This window comes from Nomascus leucogenys, chromosome 8, assembly GCF_006542625.1.
Source record: "Nomascus leucogenys isolate Asia chromosome 8, Asia_NLE_v1, whole genome shotgun sequence".
Classification (NCBI taxonomy): Eukaryota; Metazoa; Chordata; class Mammalia; order Primates; family Hylobatidae; genus Nomascus; species Nomascus leucogenys.
The window spans coordinates 99,749,324-99,771,592 of record NC_044388.1 but is presented as its reverse complement, the minus strand read 5'-3'; the positions used below and the strand labels follow the sequence as shown (position 1 = coordinate 99,771,592).

Sequence of the window (22,269 nt, the reverse complement as noted above, 5' to 3'; positions counted from 1 at the left end):
GGAGGCGGAGGTTGTAGTGAGCCGAGATCGCACCTCTGCACTCCAGCCTGGATGACAGAGTGAGACCCTGTCTCAATAATAATAATAATATTACAATAATAATAGGTGCCTATGCACAGGGAACCAGGGAAGACTTTGAAGAGGAAGTACTTACACAGAGACCTGAGGGAGGAGTTTGCAAGAGGCACAAATCCAGGCCAGTTTGGGGGATGGGTGGAAAGGGATGGGAGGAGAAGGAGTACATGACTCTATCTAAGTGATGTATTCCAAGGACAGACTTGGAGAAGACAGTACAGAGTGTGGCTACAGATGGCTACTGTAAAGCTAGACTGTGGGCTGGTGGAGCCATCCGGGGCCAGGCTTGTCCCCAAAGACTTCTGAGTAGGAAGTAATGGGCCGGAACCTGCACTTGAGGAGGAGCGCTCTGGCAGCTAGTTAAAGATGAGCAGAAAGAGCTGAGACCCAGGGCCAGTGGAACCCTCCAGCCTGACTTCAGGGTGGAATCAGGTCAGAGTTGGTTCATTCTCCACTCACTCTACACCAGCAAGGAGTTTTCATCTCTAAGAAGCCCTGAAGGGATTAGTTATATATATATATATATACACACACACACATTAGTTTTATATATATATATATATAACTAATGTTTTGATATGTAAGATATATATCAGCCTCCTTTATATGGGTACCTACGGAAATAGAAGGTGAAGGGATGGGTTAAACCTGCAAGTCTTGACGGGGTTACTGGGAACTGTTCTTGGGTGCCTGCTGAATCAGATCCAGTTCATGGCATGGACTTGGCTTCAAGAACAGGGTCTGGAGGAAAGAGTCAGGGCAGGTGGGGGTGGGGAGTAGCAGCCCTGGCTTTAACACACAGCTCTCACAACTGTGAAACATCAGCAGAATATCCAATTTAAAGCTGTTCATGTTACACTAACCTCTGGGATTCTTTTAACTGGGCCTTGGCACTTCACTCTTTCGCCACGTAAATGTCCTTCTGTCAGCAAAGGCCAGTTAACAGCTTCCGAAAGAAGCAAAGTCCTCATGGGAACAGGCTTCCCTGAAACCAAAGAAACATTAAAGAAAAAAAAGACAGAAAGAAACATGTGTTGTTGGCTTTTGTCACTTCATAGCTATATCTCCAAAGGTTGTTTTTTTTTTTCCTTTCTTTTCACTATATTGAATTTTGTAGCAATTGTATCCCTTTGTATTATCTTTGTTTCCTAAATTAATTGCATTAAATACTGATTGTATGATGTCTCTAGCTCTTAAGAAAAAAAAGGAATACAAAATAGGGGCAAGTGAAAAGACTGTGGAGAGGAAGGATTAGTCAGTAAACAATGCCAGAGCAATTGATTACCTATGTGGAAAAAATAAATTCTCACCTCAGTCCTTAAACCTAAAGTAATTCCAGATGGACTGAAGAGTTGAATGCTAGGGGAAAATTTGGAGGACTTTCTTGGGATAAAAGCGGTAGAAACCATCATGGAAGAAAATATTTGTCTATGTAATTATTTAGACCTTCTCTTTGCCCAGAAATTGAAAGAAAATTAAGGATAAATTATTTTCAAAACATTACAAAGGCCGGATATTCTTTGCATTTCATCAGTGATTGCTTATAAACCAATAAAAATTACTAATACTCATTTTTAAAGTGGGCTAAGAATATGAATAGACCATTTGTCTATTATATAAATACAGTGAAGAAACATATAACAAAATGTTCAACCTTAGTCCTGATCAGAATAAAAATAAAAGTAAAATAGGTACAATTTTAAAGCTACTAACCTGACCACAAGGAGTAGTGCTGGTGAGGGGCAGGGAGGCCAGAATCGTGGTGTATGGCTGGGGGTGGGGGGTGTAAAGAGCCTCCATCCTTCATCTATTCATTATACTAACATATTTATGAGATATGTATTTATTAAGTGCCTTCAAATGTTTATAACCTTTGTCTCTGAATTCTACATTTAGGAACTATAGATACAAATTATTGACCTGTATGATGATATTACTTAATGGTAGTAGAGTAGTTAAATATATTAATAGCATGGGAAATTCATCAAGTATCATATTTTTTCTAAGAATATTTAAAGAATATTCTAGATTTGTGCCTTTAAAGCATCATTAAGAGATATCTTTTTCTAAGAATATTTAAAGGAAAATGGCATCAAATAATGTTCACTTTTTAGAAACACAAAAGAATACTGTATTTATAGTCATCCTAATTGTATTTAAAAAGGGAATATATGTGCTTGTGTGTGTAATAACCTACAGTGTTAAATCTTCCGATGGTGGTGGCATTTATTTTAATCCCTTTCACCATTTTTAAAATTTTCTATTTCGTATATTAGGTTTATCATCAGAAAAAAAAGATTTTTTGAAAAGAAAGCTCTTACTAAATTTGAATTAGGGTGATTGAGTTAACTTAGAATGATTTCTCCAGTTTTTTCAGCTTATCATGTAAACATGTTAAAGAATTATAGAATTGTATTGCTGAAATCAAATGGCGGTGTCTCCTTCCTTGGATTTGTTCATCGATCTCTGCTTTGCTCTGTTCCAGCTGACTGCGTGCATCCACGGGTCTGCGGCGATGCTCTACCCCATGTACTGGCAGCACGTGTACATCCCCGTGCTGCCGCCGCATCTGCTGGACTACTGCTGGTAAGGTGGCTGGCCCTGTCCTCTGCTTCTCCTTTGCCCTGATCTGACCGGGCATGTTAGGTGTGTCACTTGTTAATGCAGTTGGTGACTCTACATTAAAAATACTAACTTCATCCAGCCTGGACAAAATAGTGAGACTTCATCTGCACACACACACACAAAAAAGCCAGGCATGGTGGCAGATACCTGTAGTCCCAGCTACTCAGGAGGCTGAGTTGGTAGGATCATTTGAGCCAGAGAGGTTGAGGCTATAGTGAGCTATAATTGTGCCACTGCACTCCATCTGGGGCAACAGAGTGAGACTCTGTCTCAAAAAATAATAATAATAATAATAATAATAATAATAATAATAATAATAATAAAAATACTAACTTCAAAGTGGCATGGATTTAAGACCACCTGATTGCATGGCCCTTTTGTTTCCAGTTTTCTTATATGTCATGACACTCTGAAGAGTACAAGAGAGCCAGTAACTTTTCACATTTCTCAGTTTGGGGGAAGCAATGCACCAAGAGGTTGCGTGTTTGTTTGTTTGTTTTTTCTTAAGACAAATTGTAAACCGGGGACAAAAACAATTGAGATCTCCAAGGTCTTCAAGTTTCAGCCATGCCCTGGCACATTCCTTAAGACTTGTGCTCACTGTGGTTTGGGAGCACAAGCCAGGCAGCACTAAACCATCTGAAGTTCTTTGAGGAGAATTTCACTGTTCAGTGAAACAGACTTTAGTAGAAGGAAGAAACAAAGGTTTTGGCGACAGCCCTACCATCTTGGGCAAGTCACTTGGCTTTAAGACTTTGTTTACTCATCTGTAAAAGGAAGTTGTTCAATACATAATCATACAAAGATGAAACAAGATAACATATGAAAGGACCCCATGTAGAAAAGCTGGCTCATGGTAGCTCAGAAAATGTTTCCGCAGACACATCATCGTCCTCACTATCTGTCTTCGATAGATTACCAAAACAGACTGTCTTTGTGACCGATTTGGATCCCTTTTCCTCATGAATAATTTCTTTCTCTAGTGTAATGCAGTTAAAGACATTGTCTCCAAACAGTTCAAGTCAACAGAAGTCCATAAGGGAGCATGGTACACAGAGAGGGAAAGGCACTAACTGCATGCCGGATATTGAGAGCTTCAGGAGAAGGGAAACCATTTGAGGGTCATAGCCCTGTTGCTTAAGGACAGATGACATGGGACACTGACCACTGGTTTGGAGAGATTGAGTCCAGGTCAGTCATACTTTTGCTGGGATCTCCATCCCATTGTGCAATCATCTCACTGGAAAGGTCCACCCAAGTAGCCAGATTGTCCAAGGAACTTGAAGGCATTCCACAGTCACTCCTAATTGGAACGTGCTGGGCTCACCCTCTTCCCAAGAAGCCATGGAGATAACAAGAACGTAACTAAGGGCCATCATGTGAAAATCAGTGGCTCTCTCTCATGTATAGCAGTAAGTGAATAGGCCTGATTCTCTCTTTATTATATGTCTTTCTTATCAAGGTGAGTCATCTTATTCGTGCCTTTCTCCCACCTCTTATGAGATTAATGGGAAATATGTTTTCTACCATGTGGAGTATAGAATCCTGGCTAATTTTGAATTTCTTCTTGATTCATCAATGGCTGAATCCCACATTTTTTCACTATGTCTCTTCATACTTTGGTTTATTTTGGAAACTATTTTCAGTTAATGGTGACGTCTAGGTACTGCCGGTCTAGATTTTTGTGTTCATCCCTTCTTGAGTGGGTAGGAGATAAAGTAACGTTTGCAGACAGGAAAGGATAAGGATGTAAACCCCTTATAACAAATTCACCATGTGACATTAAATGTTTGCGTTTGCTCTGTTCCTCAGGGAGTGTTTTCAAACCCCTGGGCCCATCCCAGACCCCTCCCCTGTACCCAGGTCTCCAGCCTCTGTCCTTCCATTGGAGACTCTAGGGAATGCTGGACTCTGCCCTAGTGAGGCTACTCCTTGTGCTCCCAGACTTCAAAGGGAAGATTGTTAGACTCCTGTCCCCGCTGCCATGGTCTGGTGTGAGCTCTGCCCTGTCATCTGGCTTCTAGCACAGCCCCTAGGAAGCTTCCTCCCTCCCATGTCACTGTCGTCTGCTTGTCTCTGGGATCTTCATCACCTATTTGTTGAGATGTCCACATCTCCTTCGCATCTTATTCCCTGCTGTCTTCAGTGGCTTCAGAATCCACACTACTGGCCTCCCCTTATCCCCACTGAGCTCACATTTGCACTGTTTTGTCATCTATAGTGAGATTACTTTACTCCGCCTCAGAGAGGCCATGAAGTAGCACACACAAGGATAGGACGGGGCTAAGAGGAGGATGCCTGAGTCCCTGTCTCTGCTCCATTACTGCCTGGCTGTGTAGCTTAGAGCAAGTGCCTTTGCCTCTCTGAAACTCTTCTCTGTTGAGGGCTGAAAACACTGCAACCTGTTCTTTAAACTGTTTCTAGGATGAAATAAAATAACGTATGTGCTAATGCACTTTATAGACTGAAAAGCACTATCAGCCACCCAGCAGGGTGACACCTGTGTCATTAACCGTCTGAAGCTCACTCAGCCCCCTCTGGTTTCCTGCTGGCCTCCTTGCTCCAAGTCTTTGTGAGCTCTCTCTCTCATTCTCTTTCTTTCTCTTTTTTTTTTTTTTTTTTTTTGAGACAGAATGTCGCTCTGTCGCCCAGCCTGGAGTGCAGTGGCACAATCTCGGCTCACTGCAACCTCTGCCTCCCAGGTTCAAGCGATCCCTCCTGAGTAGCTGGGATTACAGGCACGCACCATCACGCCCGACTAATTTTTTGTAATTTTAGTAGAGACGGAGTTTCCCGTGTTAGCCAGGATGGTCTCAATCTCCTGACCTCGTGATCTGCCCACCTTGGCCTCCCGAAGTGCTGTGATTACAGGCGTGAGCCACCGTGCCTGGTGTCGTGAGCTTTTTCAGTAGAGCAGATGTTTCCCGATGCTGGCCATGTCTCAGGCACTGCACTAAGTACTGGGAAGACAGGGATGAGAGTCAGTTTCCAGCAGAAGGAACTCAAACAATTGGGTGTCAAAGACACAGGCCCATAGACAGGCCAGGACTGCTCCTGGGTTTTTCACCAGTTCCCTGCAGGCTGTTGCTTCCCTGGCCTTGCCACTGACCCTGGGCACCCCTACCATTTTCTTATCTGCTCCTTGTCTGGAAGATACTGCTGGTGAAAGTCTGAGAGCCTTTGCAGAGAGGACCTGCTAGAGAGTGGTGCTGCCTAACCTTGGCTTGCCCTCCTTCTCTGCAGTCACCCCTGAGCCCTCACTCTCCCCACCACGTGCAAGCTCAGGGATGGGGATGCATTGTCACGTCTGGAGAGAAGAGGGGGACATAGGGTCTGTGTTCCCACAACTGCCCTCCTTCTCACCCAAGGCTGGTTACTTGCTGCCTGCCTGCCTCTTCCTCTCCTACCATTCCTGAGGGAGGAAGAGCAGTCTGTCCAAAGCCATTGACTTCACCTGGGCCTGGGTGCTGTCTCCTGAGGATTCTCTGGGACCCACCTAGACCTCTGTTCTCTCAGGTATCATTAAACACCCCTTTCTGCTGCCTCCCTCCTTTCCTGCACATGTGCTTAGGTGCCATCCTCAGATTCAACCTTTGCTTAAACTCCCTGTGCTTGAGCTTCTGAGCCAACTCTCTTGGTTTCTTCTCACTGCCATTTATCTCCAAGGAAAGGACCAAAAGGACCCTGTTTACTATCCAGTAGTGTTTGTTATTGTTCAAATGAAAGCTTGAGGGGCTGGGCAGAGGCAGACACTGACGCTCAGAGAGGAGGAAGGAGATGAGGGGAACTAGAGGGGAGGAGAAGGAACAAAACACACACCCAATGAAGCTGGAAGGGAGAGAGAGAGCGAGAAAAGGCAGGAGAAGGTAGAAAGGAGACACACATCACCCGAGTCAGAGTCCTGGAGTGACATCCAGCCCCCTTAGCACATAGAACCTGCTGCCATCCCCTCTCCCCCCAGACACACAGTATGCTCACAGGAATAGACCCCACACAGACGCGCCCACCTTCATAGACATAGGTCCCTTCCCCATAGACGTGTCTCAGGGTCTTCCACAGGGAGAGACACCCCCCGCCCATACATACCACACGCCAGATGTGTGCTCTAAAAGGTAGCCTCAGGTCAAATGCGGTAGCTTATGGCTGTAATCCCAGCACTTTGGGAGGCCAAGGCAGGAGGATCACTTGAGCCTAGGAGTTTGAGACCAGCCTGGGCAAATTGTGAGATCCCCATCTCCACAGGAAATTAAAAAAAAAAAAAAGCCAGCCATAGTGGCACACAACTGTAGTCCCAGCTACACAGGAGGTTGAGGTGGGAGGATTGCTTGAGCCCAGGAGGTCGAGGCTATGGTGAGCCGCAGTTGACCCACTGCCCTACAGTCTGGGTGACAGAGTGAGACCCTGTCTCACAGTTCCCCCTGGAAGAGATTCACCAGTGGGTTTTCATGCTGTGCTTCAGGGAGGAATATCCGGGGCTTCTGCAGGGATTGGTAGAGCTGGGAGAATCAATGTAGTTCCTCTGCCAAGTGATAGTATAATTTTATTTTTTTAACGTTTATCTTATTTTATTTTATGAGACAAGGTCTTGCTTTGTCACCCAGGCTGGAATGCAGTGGCACCATCTTGGCTCACTGCAACCTCAGCCTCCCGGGTTCAAGCGATTCTCCTGCCTCCGCCTCCCTAGTAGCTAGAATCACAGGTGCGTACCACCACGCCTGGCTAATTTTTGTACTTTTAGTAGAGACAGGGTTTCGCCATGTTGGCCAGGCTGGTCTCTAACTCCTGACTTCGGGTGATCCACCTGCCTCAGCCTCCCAAAGTACTGTGATTAAAGGCATGAACTACCGTGTGTGGCCCAACTTCAGCTTTCTATTATTTGAAAAGTTTTGGTTGCTTAATTGTTAGCTAGTTTAAAACAGGCAGCTTACATTCCTGGAACTGTGGAGGGGAAAATGCTCTTTCAGTAACATCAGTGATGAAGATAGCTGCCATTGTTGAACACTGGTCCATCTCCTTTACATCTGTGATGGCGTTGAATTCTTCCAACAACCCTGCAAGGCAGATACTATTAACCCCATTTCACAGATGATTAGTAAACCAAGGCCCCAAGAGCTTTAGTAACTTTCCCTGATAATAGACATTGTGTATTATACTCTACGATCAAATTTTTATTAAGAGAATTATATGGACACATAATACACAAAAAATCAGATGTATATATGTATACATATAAAGAGGCAGAAATCTGGAAAGAAATACACCAAAATGTTTAACAGAGACCCGTGATGGGGAGGCGGGAGAGGATTTCTGCATGCTTTTTATTTTCCATATTTTCCAATATTTCTATAATGAAAAAGTATGGTTTTTATAATTAAAAGCTTTATTTTCACAAATGAGTGTTTATTCTAGCCAGTTGTTCTTTCCAGCTGCCATTCATTTCTCCTTTCATGTTTTCTTGGAGATACATTAGATGTTTTATTTTCCTGTGAAAGCTGATCCAGGATCATTGTTTCAACCTTCTCTAACTCTAGCACTCTGAAAAACTGTTACCAGCCTGACCAAGGGCAATGATGTTGGCAGGTCTAACTTAGAAGAGAAGACTTGGCAAGGAAGCCTGCTAAGTCCTTGTCATCCTAAATTTCCACTCCAGAAAATTAAAGTTGAGATTTGTATTTACTGGTGCCTGAGTGAGTTTTGAGAGGAGGCACCATCTTGGAAGTTTCTGTTCCTGTAATAGCAGTCTTTCTCCTGGTCTCTTGTTTCCGTGAAAGAACTTTTTCACATATGACCAAAGGATGATTACAGGCCGGTGGGGATTGGTGTCTGTTTGTTAACTGTAAGGTGTAAGAATGATGAAATGAAAGACTCCAAGAGAAAAAACACATCTTCCATAATGAAGGGTTGATTTGACCACCTTCAGCCACTACCACTGCTTTGGTCAGAGACTACAAATGTCATGAAATTTGAGTCAATGCTAATAACTTCATTCTATTATGCCCAGTAACTTTCACCACCATTGAGTTTAATCCTTGGTGGTAAGAGCCAGTAGGGATAACTAGCATTTTAAGTAAAGTGCTAGGAGCCTGAAACATGTAAATTTGAAGGAGGTTTGCTCCTCTGCAGATGATTTAAATGTTAAGTATGTCCCTATGCAGGGGATACACAAAATGGAATCTGAAAACTATTATCTCCTGTAGAAATGAACTCTCAATTTACTCACTGCACAGGAAGGACGGATTCTAGTCATTTTCACTGCCAGCAGGTGCCCTTTCTATGCATAATAGACTTCACAAGTGTAATTAACACATGAGGACCACTGCTGCCAGTTTTTCTTCAGGTACATGCTGCTAGGAATTTTCAGGACAACAGTGTAGGCTATAAGAGCCTTTTACATGGTGCCTGAAGATGAAGTCTTCATTGACTTCTGGACAAAGACATGTTAAATGGGGCTGAGCCCACACCCTGCTGTTGATATCACAGGTCACAGTCATTGAGTCCAGAAACCCCAAAAGTTGTATTGCAGCCTTTTGTAGACCAGAGGCCATGACAGCAAAGCTCTAGTTTGCATGCAGTTAATAAATGAAAAGTAGGATACTGAAAACCCTACAATTATGTGGAGGACTAATTGCACATTCACAAATACAACATACAATCATCTGAGTTAACTTTAATTAGAGCTATAATCACAGATTTTAATTATCTGGAAAAAATCAGTTTAGTACAAATGGGCTGCCCTAAATATTTCTCGAATTATTTTTTTTGTATCCCTTCCTATTTTTGGAGTGGACGATAGTGTGGAAAGTGCCTAGGTTTTGGATTCAGGTAGACCTGGATTCAAATCTTAGTCTTATCTCTTATTAACTATGTAACCATTAAAAATCTGTTTTACCTCTCTGATCTGCAATGTCTTTTTCTGTAAAATGGGTATAACTTACCTACTTTGAAAAGTGGCTATAGCAATTAGAGTTATTAGTCAAGTGGCACCTAGGGGCCATTAGTAAATGATGATTGCTTTTTTCACCATTATTATAAACATGGGACATGGATTTCAGTTTCCAGAAGGTTTAACTCACATTAAACATTATTCTTACTTCTGTTGCCTTGAGAGCTCAGAGGAAAACTTTATAATTCGTCTTCTCTTTTTATCCCTCAGATTGTTTTTATTTTGATTTTTTTTTTATTTAACTTGAGTTATTGTATGGTTGTTTTCATTTGCAGCTGTGGCATAAGAATGAAAAGAAAAGAAACAAAAGCAGATGGCAGAGAAAACGAAAGGAGTAAGACATTTCCAGCCCTTATGAATATTTAAAAACATGTGCTGCTGGTTCCTTTCTACTTTAGATCTGTGCCATTCCTTTGACTTTGAAAGTGAAAACGAGAATGTTCCCTACCTTAGCTGATGGTGGCCTCGACCTTGGCCAGTGTTGGGCAAGCCTTCCTGTTTCTGGGAGAAAAGGATTAACTTGCTAATGAGAATCAGCATTCCATTTCATAATAATCACCATTCATTGAGTACTGTGTATGTGACAAGCTCTTTATAAACATTATCGCAAATCTTCAAAATCAAGCTGCAAGGTAAATATAGCTCCATTGTATATATTAGGAAATTGAAGCTCAGAGAGGTTTAATGACTTACCTACTGTCACACAGCCAAGAAATAGTGGAGCCTGCACTTGAAATCCAGGGCCATCTGATATTAAAGCTTTCCTTACTAATATCCTCCTAAGTGTTAGAGAATAAATTGTACCCATCACCAAGATTTTGTGAAAAAATTCTTCATGTCAGCTTCTTGATGACTTGCTAATTGTAGACGTATGTTGTCATTCATTAGTTATTCATTTATTCAGCAAATATTTATAGAGCACTTATTATGTACCAGGCACTATGCTAATTAAATTTTGCTAATAAAAGGTCCCAGTAGAAACCATATGGTATTTCCCATGTAAATTTCTTTTTCCCCCTTCCTCCTTCAGAAGTAGTCCTAAATAGGGACCACAAATAAATTCCCAACTTGAATTGTATGTTTGATTTATTCTAGGCACTTATTAACACACATTTGTGATAAAATATTTTCAAATCAGATCAAGCAAGCTCATGCTTTTCCCCCAAAGGACAGTCAGGTCAAAAGCCAAGTTAGTAGCTAGCTCCTGATGCTTTTTGAGGGCATTGTTGAACTGAGAAGTCAAATAGGATATGTACAGTGAAGGTTTCAATTTTGCATTTGACTTTGTAAAATGCCTCATATTTCTTGGCATTTCCAGATGATTCTGGAAGCCATTCTTCCTCTCAGAGTGGGGATGCTCAGATCTCTCTGAGAGATGCAGGTTTCAGGCCCTTTGTGTGCTGTATGTAGGGTTCTGAATCAGCCCCCACATGGTGCATCACATATTCCATGTAGGATTTTCAACAAAAGATGCACAGCCCACATAGGTGATGGGGCATCAGTCTGGACACAATTCTGAAGTAACATCCAGTTAATCAGATCTGCGCCCATTCCAATTACTATCTTCATCGATGCCATGAAATTTTTCATAGGAAATAGATCAATGCTAGATTAAGTGGAATTGTTGATATTCTTGATGGCAGGGACAGAACTCAAATGAAAGTGTGGTGTGGCGGAAACAGAAAAGTCTGGCCCTCACCTGGCTTCCTCATTTACTAGATTGGAGGTCACTGAGCCAACGTTTTCAGATGGAGGTGATTAGTGGTTACTACTGACACAAAGCAGGTGCTCTGTAAATAGTAGATACTATCTTTGTGTTATTCATAGCTATGTAGCTCTATATATAGTCAATATATATTAATGTATCTCTGGTGCTAAGAATTTCAACTGAGGCCAGGTATGGTGGCTCACACCTGTAATCCCAGCACTTTGGGAGGCCAAGGGGGTGGATCACTTGGGGCCAAGAGTTCAAGACCAGCCTGGGCAACATAGTGAAATCCCATCTCTACTAAAAATAGAAAAAATTAGCTAGGCATGGTGGTACATGCCTGTAATCCCAGCTACTCAGGAGGCTGAGGCATGAGAATTGCTTGAACCTGGGGGGTGATGGTTACAGTGAGCCAAGATCATGCCACTGCACTCCAGCCTGGGTAGTGGAGCAAGACCCTGTCTTGGAAAAAAAAAAAAGAATTTCAACTGAATTTTTTTTTGCATTAACTAAATATATAGACTTAACACACAGAATGGAAGTGGATTAGATGGACAATTGTGGCCAAAATTCTCTTATATATGCCAAACTCTGGGCTTTCTAGCTTTTGTTAAAGATTGGGTTCCAATAAGTAAGCAAAAGTTATATGTCATTGCCATTTTGCAGCAAGTACTTAGGAGTACTTACTATATTCCTGGCAGTGGGCATAGGAAGATAGGTGCACATAGATGGTTCTGGATCTGAGGAAACACTACTTCACCAAAGAACTCAAGCATCCATTCAAGATTGGGAGAATAGAGATTTTTTTTTTAAGCTAAGAAGCAGCAAGGCGCCAAGAGTGGAATGGTGCCACTGTGACAGAGCTCATCTGGGAGGGGCGGGAGGGGATAAGGACCAGGAATTCAGTTTCAGACAGAAGAGGAAGGGAAGTTGGGCTGTGGTGGGACTGATGGTTAGGAAATGCACACACACATACACAAATGTGTGTTGGTTTAATTATCAGAAATCATAGATTGCTAGTTAGGTAATTCCTCAACTGAGATTTGGCTAAACTTGACCCTGACGCTTGAACAGAGAGGCCAAGTGAGAGAAAACAGTTCAGATTTGGAAGTCAAAGTCTTGGGTCCAAATCCTAGACTCTGGTCCTACTAAAGATGTGACTTTGAGTGAGTCACGTCTCCTGCCTGAGCCTCAGTGTCTTTTGCTAAGTCATTGCCAGGGAGATAGCTAAAAGCATTGCTCTACATGAGGAGCTTGGCACCAAGTAGGCAGCTGGAAAAATGTTTTGAGGTGATAACAGTCACTGAGCCCTACACTGAGATGCACCTTCATTTCCTTGAGGAGCACCCAAGACTGAATGTGCCAAGAGCCTTGTGGGGAAGCTTTGGACGATTTCTTTTTTCCTTTTTTTCTTTTTCTTTCTTTCTTTTTTTTTTTTTGAGATGGAGTCTTACTCTGTCACCCAGGCTGGAGTGCAGTGGTGCGATCTCAGCTCACTGCAACCTTCGCCTCCTGGGTTCAAGCAATTCTCCTACCTCAGCCTCCCAAGTAGCTGAGATTACAGGTGTGTGCCACCACACCCAGCTAATTTTTTGTATTTTTAGTAGAGAAGGGGTTTCACTATGTTGGTCAGGCTGGTCTCAAACTCCTGATCTCAAATGATCCACCCACCTTGGCCTCCCAAAGTGCTGTGATTGCAGGTGTAAGCCACCATGCCCAGACTGGGCAATTTCAATGTGAACTATTTTCCACGTGGAAAAATGAGGTAAAGAAGAGACTGGGCCCTTTGTATTATCTATGTTACAGATTCTGTGCTGATCTCTGTCTGTCTATACTGTAGACTCTATAGGAAAACTGTCTTTTCAAGTCCTCTGCTACGTTTTTTAAGTTGAAATATAATCCACACACCACAAAATTCACCCTTTTAAAAGTATATAGTTCTGGCCCGAACTGCAGCGGCTCACACCTGTAATGCCAGCACTTTGGGAGGTGGGCAGATTGCTTGAGCCCAGGAGTTCGAGACCAATCCTGGGCAACATGGCAAAATCATGTCCCTGTAAAACAGATACGAAAATTGGCCAGGTGTGATGGTGTGTGCCTGTAGTCCCAGCTCCCTGTGAGGCTGAAGTAGGAGAATCACCTGAACCTGGAAAGTTGAGGCTGCAACGAGCTGTGATCACGCCATTGTACTCCAACCTGGTCGAGGAGAGTGAGACTCTGTCTCAATCAATCAATGTATGTATACAGATCAGTGGTTTGTAGTATATTCCAACTATCTAATCCACTATCCATCTAATAGATATATCACCACCACTAATTCCAGATACATTAGATTTTTAATACGGTCTATATTGTTAGTAAAGTAATACATTCTTATTATAAAAAACTTTTTTAGGCTGGGTGCAGTGGCTCATGCCTGTAATCCCAGTGCTTTGGGAGGCCCAGGCGGGTGGATCACCTGAGATCAGGAGTTCAAGACCAGCCTGGCTAACATGGTGAGAGCCCATCTCTACTAAAAATGAAAAAATTAGCTGGGTGTGGTGGCGTGTGCCTGTAATCCCAGCTACTCTGAGGCTGAGGCAGGAGAATCACTTGAACCTGAGAGGTGGAGGTTGCAGTGAGCTGAGATCGCGTCATTGCACTCTAGCCTGGGTGATAGAACGAGACTCCGTCTCAAAAATAATAATAAATAAAAAACTTTTTTAGCCTCTTAAAGTACATATAGCGAAAAGCAAAAGGTCTGTAAAAATGGGTTAGTCTGTGTAGATGGTTGCCATTCAGCCTTTAGCCCTGACCCTCTAGAGGCACCCCGGAAGGCACCAATGCCAGGAGTATAGAGGGACAGCTCTCACTGGCCTCAGCAGTGTCACTCTCAGCGTTACTGAGACTTGCAGGGTTAAGAAAGACAAGGTGTCCCTTTAACACAGGAGTGACCCTTCCCAGATTAGGGGAATGATGCTTGTTGGCTCAGCCACCCACCCTTTGGGGAGCTGTCTGGACCACAGCCTAACCACCTCCTGGCTACTGTATCTGCCTCTGAGCCTCTGGACCTGCCCTGCCGCTCCCACCTTCCCCAGCCCCCTCCTGCTGCCTGATGTTGGGAGGGGCAACAACCCACCTCCCCTGCCCTAGTTTCTGCTGGCCTCCATGCAACGTTGCTGGCCTTGACTCCTGCCTGCCTGCCTGAGCATTGGCCTGGTTTTCCATTTCTCATGACACATTCTGTATGTGAGTGACACATTCCTCACTCCTCCCTGATTTGGAGCCTGGCTTGAACCTAACGCTTAGAAAACTCTGGACATTCTGGGGCACAGTATAGGGGGCTCTATAGCAACGACACTCTAGATAGGTTCTTGGGAGGCATAGTTCACCTGTAAGGCAGGGGCCACAGACCAAGTAACATCAGGGTCACAGGAAGTTTCAGCAGTGCAGCAAGTGACCTCGTGGCAGGTCTTCTGGAGATAGTGTGCCTGCCTTTTTCAAGTGCTGGCACCAGGGACAGTATGTGCAGCACCAGCATAGTGATAGGCTCTGAGTGACCTCTCAGCAAGTGCGGGTTCGTCTTCCCTTTAAAACGTGATGAATGGAAAGGCAAGGCTGAAAAGGTAATTGGATGCTATGCGTCTTGGCACATGGGATGAGTCCTGGAAAAACAGCAAGAGAAAATCTCCTGTTATTACCAGTTGCGCTATTTTTTATACTTTTTTTTCTGTTACTTTCTTTTCATTTATTTCTCCATAAGCCTCTTTCTCTTTTTCTCTTGTTTTGTGGCTTATTCATTCGTGTGTTTCCACAGGCTCTCATGGGCTGCTTGTGGCTCACAACTTGAGACTTCCTTTCTGTGTCTGGCTTTAGCTGTTATGGTTCTCATCGAATTCTCTGTGGCAACAGAGAGCCCTGTCTCCTGACCTTTCCTGTGTGATTAACTTCTCCTGCCACAGTGGTCTTAGCCACGGAGCCCTTCCTGATGTTTTCCGAGTCTGTCGCCTTCCGGTAGGCCAAGGAGGCACAAAAGGGCGGGCTACCCCAGGCTTTGATGTTGACCTCTCCAGAATTTTGTCCAGGCGTTATCTTTGTAACTCATGTGTTCGTTTCTGTTGGGTCCAGTGGCTTGGGGCTCTAGAAGGCATCTCCGCCACCCCCACCTGCATAGGTTACCCCAGGGAGCCACAAAGCCACACTCAGAAGGGCATTGTCCTCCCTCTCCCAGTCACTGATCAGCTCCAGTGATACACGTGTCTTGCATTAGCAAGCCATCTCCAGCACCCACTGGACATCGGTGCACACTGAGCTCACCTCTGCTGTGGCAGGGCCCCATGCTCTTGCTGCCGATACCACAAATGGAAACTAGGCCATCTCTGCCTTCTCTCCTAATCCAGAATTGTTCCTGGTCTCCTCATGGATCCTCATCCTCTGTTGTTGCTCATAAATCGGAGAGGGCTAGGTTGGAAACCAGGAAAGACATTAATAAATACTTTTTCCCCTAAAAAGAAAAAAGCTTGCCTACCTCATGGCAGTTACCCCATACTTTCTGCTTCTCACCAGCTGTGACCTTTGTCGAGTCGCTTAACCTCTTTGAGCCATGGGTTCCTCTGTGAATTATGGAGATCCACCTTTCAGGATTGCTGCAGAGATGAAATGAGGTCATCTCAGGCCCTTCCGTTGTGTACTCAACAACACCCTGTGCGTCTCCTTGTAGCGGTTTGTGCATGTACAATAATGCGCTTATTTGATCTGCCGTTAACTGTGAGCTTCACATGGGGACCAGATCTGTTTTTCTCTCCTCTTGCCCCAGGCCAGCGTGGTGCCTGATATTAGTGATACCTGTTGACTGACTGACTAACCGGCCTGTGGAAAACACTTTTCCCTCCCCAGGAGCCTTTTGAAAATTCAAGCTCCTGGGTGGCTGGTTTATTTTTCTCCTGTGGACACCACAAAACACCTCACAATCTTGTTTCCCTTTTGGGTTGGTGGCCAGAGTGTTCAGAGCCAAACCTGTGACCATCCCAGCAGGTGTCCGAGCATGAAATGGAAACACTAACCTTGCCACAGCTTCCTTTTTTTTCCCCCTTAGCTCCTATTTCTTTTCATACTTTTGTTGCTGTGTTGAAAATATTCATATAAATTGCCTTAAATCCCGCTTAGAACGGAAAAGAGTATCAGTCAATTCCAGCTAGTAAGGCAAATATAGTTTTATTCTGGCTATGAACCCACTAGCTATTTTACTTTTTTAGCTATAATTATCCAGTAACCGTTTTTTGTCAACTGTAGCATAATGGTTAAGAGAAGTCACCAGCAAGTAAGAGTAGCATAAGAGACTTGGAAGTAGAAGGATTTGGGCTGGGATCACCATTAACTGGGTGATCCCATAGGCACATTTTTGAGAATACCTTTTTAAGTCTATAAAATGGCCAGGCACAGTGGCTCACCCCCATAATCCCAGTACTTTGGAAGGCCGAGGCAGGTGGATCACCTGAGGTCAGGAGTTCGAGACCAACCTGGGCAACATGGTGAAACCCTGTCTCCACTAAAAATACAAAAATCAGCCAGGCGTGGTAGTACACGCCTATAATCCCAGTAACTCGAGAGACTAAGGCAAGAGAATCACTTGAACCCAGGAGACAGAGGTTGCAGTGGGCCAAGAATGCACCCCTGCACTCCAGCCTGGGTAACAGAGCAAGACTGTGTCTCAAAAAAAAGCTATAAAATGGATGGTGCAAATTGGATTATTTGAGGATTAAATGAGATAAGGTGGCTAGAGCCTCTCATGCAGCCCTTGAAATGTGGTGTGTGCTCAGTAAATAGCTCAACTGTTTTATCCTTCCTGCTCTGCACATGGCACCATGGGAGGCTCTGGGAAACAGGATTCTGTGCTTCTGTGACTGATAATCGAGAGTCATCCTTCAAATCAGCACATGCTTTATGCGAAATGGGTAACCCAGACAAAAGCCCCTACCAAGAGAGGCGTTAGCCACCACTGGGCAATCTGAGAGGCAGGCAGCATGGCTTCAGTAGGACTTGAAGGAATAGTGAAGCTGAGGCCTGTGGGGCCACCATGTGACTGAGATGAGCTCAGAGGCACTTCAGGGACCAGAAGCTTCCTGTGATGGAAAAGGTAGCAGGGGAGGAGGAACTCAGACAGAATGTGGAAGCTCCTAGGTCTTGTCACAGCTGCAGCCCAGCCCTTAGGGAGCAGGTTAGAGAAAACTACCTAACCTCCTTCCTCTGTAGGCTGTGGGAATGCTGGTCTCCAGGAAATAAGAAGCTTGCTTTATCCCTGTATCATGGGCTTGGGTTCTAGTCCCAGTTCTGCCACTTACTAGCTGTGTGATGTCAGAGGAATGATTTAGCTTTTCCAATCTTAGTTTTTCTATCTGTGAAATGGTAGTTCTGATAGTACCCTCCTTATGCTGCTATGGTGAGAATCTAATGAGGAAAATGCCTTAGCCTATGCTGGCTCTTGGCAAATTTGCAGTCAGTGGTGGCTGCTCTTACTGGCTTCCTGTCCTGCACTGGCTGTTACATTAGCCTGAAGAGCAGCTGTCTCATCGCTCTCAGTAAGCCCAAAACCGTGATCATTCGCATTCTCCAGCAAGATATGTTCTCTGGTGTCTGTTCTTTTTCTTTTTCCCATTCTCTTGTCCTTTAACCTCTCTAATAAAGCCAGGCTCATTATTTTGAGCAGAGTTTAAAACCACAAGACAATCTGTGTTTACACATTTGTGTCTTTTACAAAAAAAAGAAAGAAAAGCTCACATAAGACCTCTTCAGAGTTTTCCTTTCTGACTGTGGGATCCCCTTTGCCTGATCAGGGTATTTGATGAAGAAGGTGGTGGGCCTCTGAGAGGTAAGGTGACCCTGTGATGTGTATATTGTAATGTAGATACCTATGTGTTTATATGAAAAACAGAAAAACAGTGATCTTTCCAAATCCCTGGGCTGCCCTAAGCTATGTTCCTTCATGATGGCAGAGGTGTTGCCCACCTGGAGATGGAGGGACCGCCTCTCCCTTGTTTCCTCTCCCTTCCCACTTTGTCTTGGGAAGCTGTATTTTTTTTATTTTTTATTTTTCAGCAGCCAATGTTCTTTTATTTCACTGGACTCATTTCCAATTAGTAGCTGCTCACCTCAGGGGAACATGATTAAGAGAGCCCTGGTTATCTGGGGGAAAGGAATTAAACAAATTGTGAAAGTGCGGTAGTAATGAACGAGGACTACAGGATCGTTAATAAGCGTGCACTTTCCATATTCTTGCTTCCTCCTTGCTGGGAATAAGCTCATGCCAGAGGACTTACCTGTCAGAGAAGCGCTCGGCATCACAGGCCTGGAACCAAGAGGACTGGCGAATAGCCCTTTTGGTACCCCAGCACTCTTTTCCTTTCAGCTTAAGTACTGAGTATGTGCTGTGTGACCTCACGCACAGAGCTTGGGCTCTCTGTTCAGCAGCCTTGCATCTGAAGTACGGCTTCACCACTGACCAGCTGTGCGATCTCGGCAAATTTTATCTTTCTGAGCCTATTTCCTAACCTGAAAATATGGATGATAGCACCACCTTGCAGAGTTCCCTTGAGCATTATGTGTGTAATGCATAAAAGTGACTGAATTATAGTAGCTCAATAAAAGTTCCTTTTCCTCTTAAGAGGATTCAAACTAAAGATATCTTCCAGGTAAAGATTATTCTGTTGTGTCTGTCTCAACACCAGCAACAGAGCCCTTTTCTTTTTCAGGGGAGAAGGAAAAAAGAGTCACTTTTACTCTCCCGTTTGTAACTGATGAAATCAGATAGTGCAGTAATTCCCAGAGAGCAAAAGCTTCGTACAGATATACCCCATTCTGCTATCCCAAGATGTACAATAGCGTCCTACAATCACTGTCAGTCATACGGCAGTTGTGACATGGTTGTCATGACCTGCCTGTGCATAAGTTTAGTTATAACTGTTAATATTATCACCGCTTTAATTTAATTTTGTGCATTGTTGATTCTGCACATGTTGTTTAATTGCCGTTTAAAATGTCTTCAAAATTGCACTATGATTCAATATTGAAAGGTAAAGTCACTGTGAATGCTGAAAGGCTCTGGAGAAGAGAAGCAGAGTATATACATTTGCTATTACTGAAGCAGATATTTCCATTCATGTTTTCTAGAACAGCAGCAAATAAGTTCTTTCTTGAACCTAAACAGGAAGATCACTTCTAGTAGATGGATTTTGGTTTGGTTTTGTAACTGAGATACCCTTGGAAAAACATGGACGTTTATGCCTCTGAATTAGAAAAGGATTCAAATGTGTTGGATTCTGAATATGAAGAAGTTTTTTTTTTAAATAGCTTACCCAATTTATTTTGCTATGTTTTATTTTTAATGTATGCTCAAGAGTGATAAGAGGTTTTTAAAAATGTGTCCAAGTGATCAGAAAGTCATGAACCATTGTTTCGTTGATAGTTTTTCCATTATTGGTGGTACATTAGAAAGGAAAGGCACCCTCCTGAAGAGAGTGATAAGCAACCCTCCTGAACTCAGTGAGTATCCAGGAGACAAGAGTGTGCTTGGGAGTCAGAAATCCATGTGTAGAGATGATGTGTGCCTGTCAAGCACCTCCCATTCCTCATGGCATCTTGACCATTCTTACCAGCAGTTTACCAGGTATCCTAGAGCGGGTATCCTACAGAACCAGGGCTGGAACAAGAAACCATTCTGTGGGTAATAGGAGAGTGGGTTCAATGGTGCCAGCCATGCCAGGGGCTCAGAGAGAACCCTACCATGTGCTGCTGCTGTGCCAGGTACCTCAGAGGTTGTCTCTAATCTCTACAACAATCCTGAAAGATTTCTGCTAGGCCAGGTACTGCCTTATTGGAAAACGCTTTGCTAGGATATAACAAGATAAAAAACAGCCCTGTCCTTTAATTTTTAGTAATTCGGTGTCTAGGAATTCATGCAACATGAAGGTGTTCATTTTTATCACAGTGATACTTATAATAGTGAAAAGTTGGAAGCAACTTAATGTCTACTCTAGGGATAGCATTCGATAAATTATGATACATCCATATTTGGTGGAATATTATGCAGTCTTTAATAATCACGAAAATTATAGAACAATCTGGGAAATGTTCATGTAGCCAATGAGAAAATAAAACAAGGTATGCACTTTATAATTTCAAAGATATAAAGCTGTTAATGTGAGCCAGTATTAGAAAGGAATGCAAAAGAAAAAGTAATTGTGTTAGGATAATATAATCATGGGTAGGTGTTTTTCTCCCCAAACATTTCTTTTAAAAATAAAAAGACAAAGAAGAGGTTTCCAAGAAACTGAGTCAGTAGCTACAATAATTATTGAGATATAGTGAGAATAGAAATTGTTTTCAGACTGTACCTAGAATTACCCAATTGGATAAGTACCACATTGAGATGTTCAGGAAATTCTGGGTTTCTTTTTCTTCCCTCTCCCTCTCACCACTTGGAATTTGTAATTATATATTTGCAGAGCAAACATGCAGTAGATTCAGGGAAGTATCTGAGGCTTCGTACGTAAATGATGACAATGTAAAAGGTATTTGTCCAAATTTGCATTCATACAAAACATGGAGCTGCTATGATTTCAGAATAAATGTGTTTTAAATATTTTCTAAATACAGAGCTGTTGCAGTTCTAACAATACTTGGCTAAGAAAACTACATTTCTATGATAGGCCATAATTACTCTTTGGAAAATTATTGGGCTTTAAAAAATGCCTATCTAAAGATGCTTGAAGAATGAGTTCCATTTTGCCCTTTCTTGCATCTTCAGTCTCTTCCATGAGGTCCCTTTTTCCTTTCAGGGTATCATTGATTTTTATTGTAGGACAAAAGGGCATAGCATAAAGTCTGCATACATAAGATCCTATGGTTAAGTTATACAGAGGGGTTTTGCTATACATATTTATTTTCAGCCATTTGAATGTCTTTTTCTGTATATTAACTCATTTGTTGGAATTTCAGTTCTACAATTCTGGTTAAAACCCATGGTCACTGGTCAACTGCATGATTAAATGTAGGAGATGGGAAGGGTGATAAGATTTAGTTAAATATTATGGATTTGCGCTTTCTCCCTTCTGTGTGTTAGGCTGTGCTTCTGGTCACATTAATAAGTGGCCATTTTTCTGGATGTGTACTCTTCCTGCTTCCTTTCATTACATTAGGCAAGGTTCCACTAGATGAGACATTTGCAGTCTTAAGACTTCCTGCCAGGGTTCAGACTTTGTATTTTTGACATTGAAGCTGTCGTGTTCCTGAAGCTACTTAATTAGAAACACATTCATTTCAGTGTACACTGGAAAAAGCTTGGACAGCAGAGCCAGGCACACTGGGAAGTTTGAGCGTTTGTGTAGCTGGCAGCTAAACTAATGGTTTACAGTTTAAGGGGGAAAAAAAAATATCACAGGGCATTTCCTTGCCCCTAGAAGCAAAGAGAAGCTGAATGCACACAGCAGATACCTAAAAAAAAAAAAAAAAAAAAAAAAAAAGAAGAAGAAGAAAAGACAACTCCACTTTCACTGCGATTGTGTGTATAGTTCTTTCTTTAGCTATTATCAAATACAAAAGTCTTCTAGAATAGTTAGCAAACTCAGCTGCAAATATTCAAGTCTGTTTTACATGTTCCCAAGACATATTATATTACTGCTGAGATCTGTAGTAAGGAAGACATTTTATATTCTGGGGAAAAGGGGAAAGAAAGGATTTTTGCTTGAATTTTATTTGTTGAATGGTAATGAAGGAATTGTGTCCTTTCTTATTTTTAAATGTTTGAGCAATTTAAAAATATATATGTGATGTTTAGAAACCTCCCTTGCCTATCCATTGCTTTCAGGATAAAGCCTAAACTCCTTAGTATTCAGTTGGAAGCAAACCTCTCCTGTCTCATTACTTACCACTCCTTGTTTCTCCA

The 22,269-nt window shown here is 42.8% G+C and overlaps 1 protein-coding gene across 6 annotated transcripts in view; it reads left to right on the top strand.

The window, feature by feature from the left end:
• The window catches only part of DENND1A (DENN domain containing 1A), a 544,738-nt gene that overhangs the window by 291,941 nt on the left and 230,528 nt on the right, over positions 1 to 22,269 (top strand). For all 6 annotated transcript variants that reach the window (XM_030817797.1, XM_012509181.2, XM_030817794.1 and 3 more), the window contains one exon: positions 2,561 to 2,661. In XM_030817797.1, coding sequence (XP_030673657.1) covers positions 2,561 to 2,661 — 101 coding nt within the window. The remainder of the gene's footprint in view (positions 1 to 2,560; positions 2,662 to 22,269) is intronic.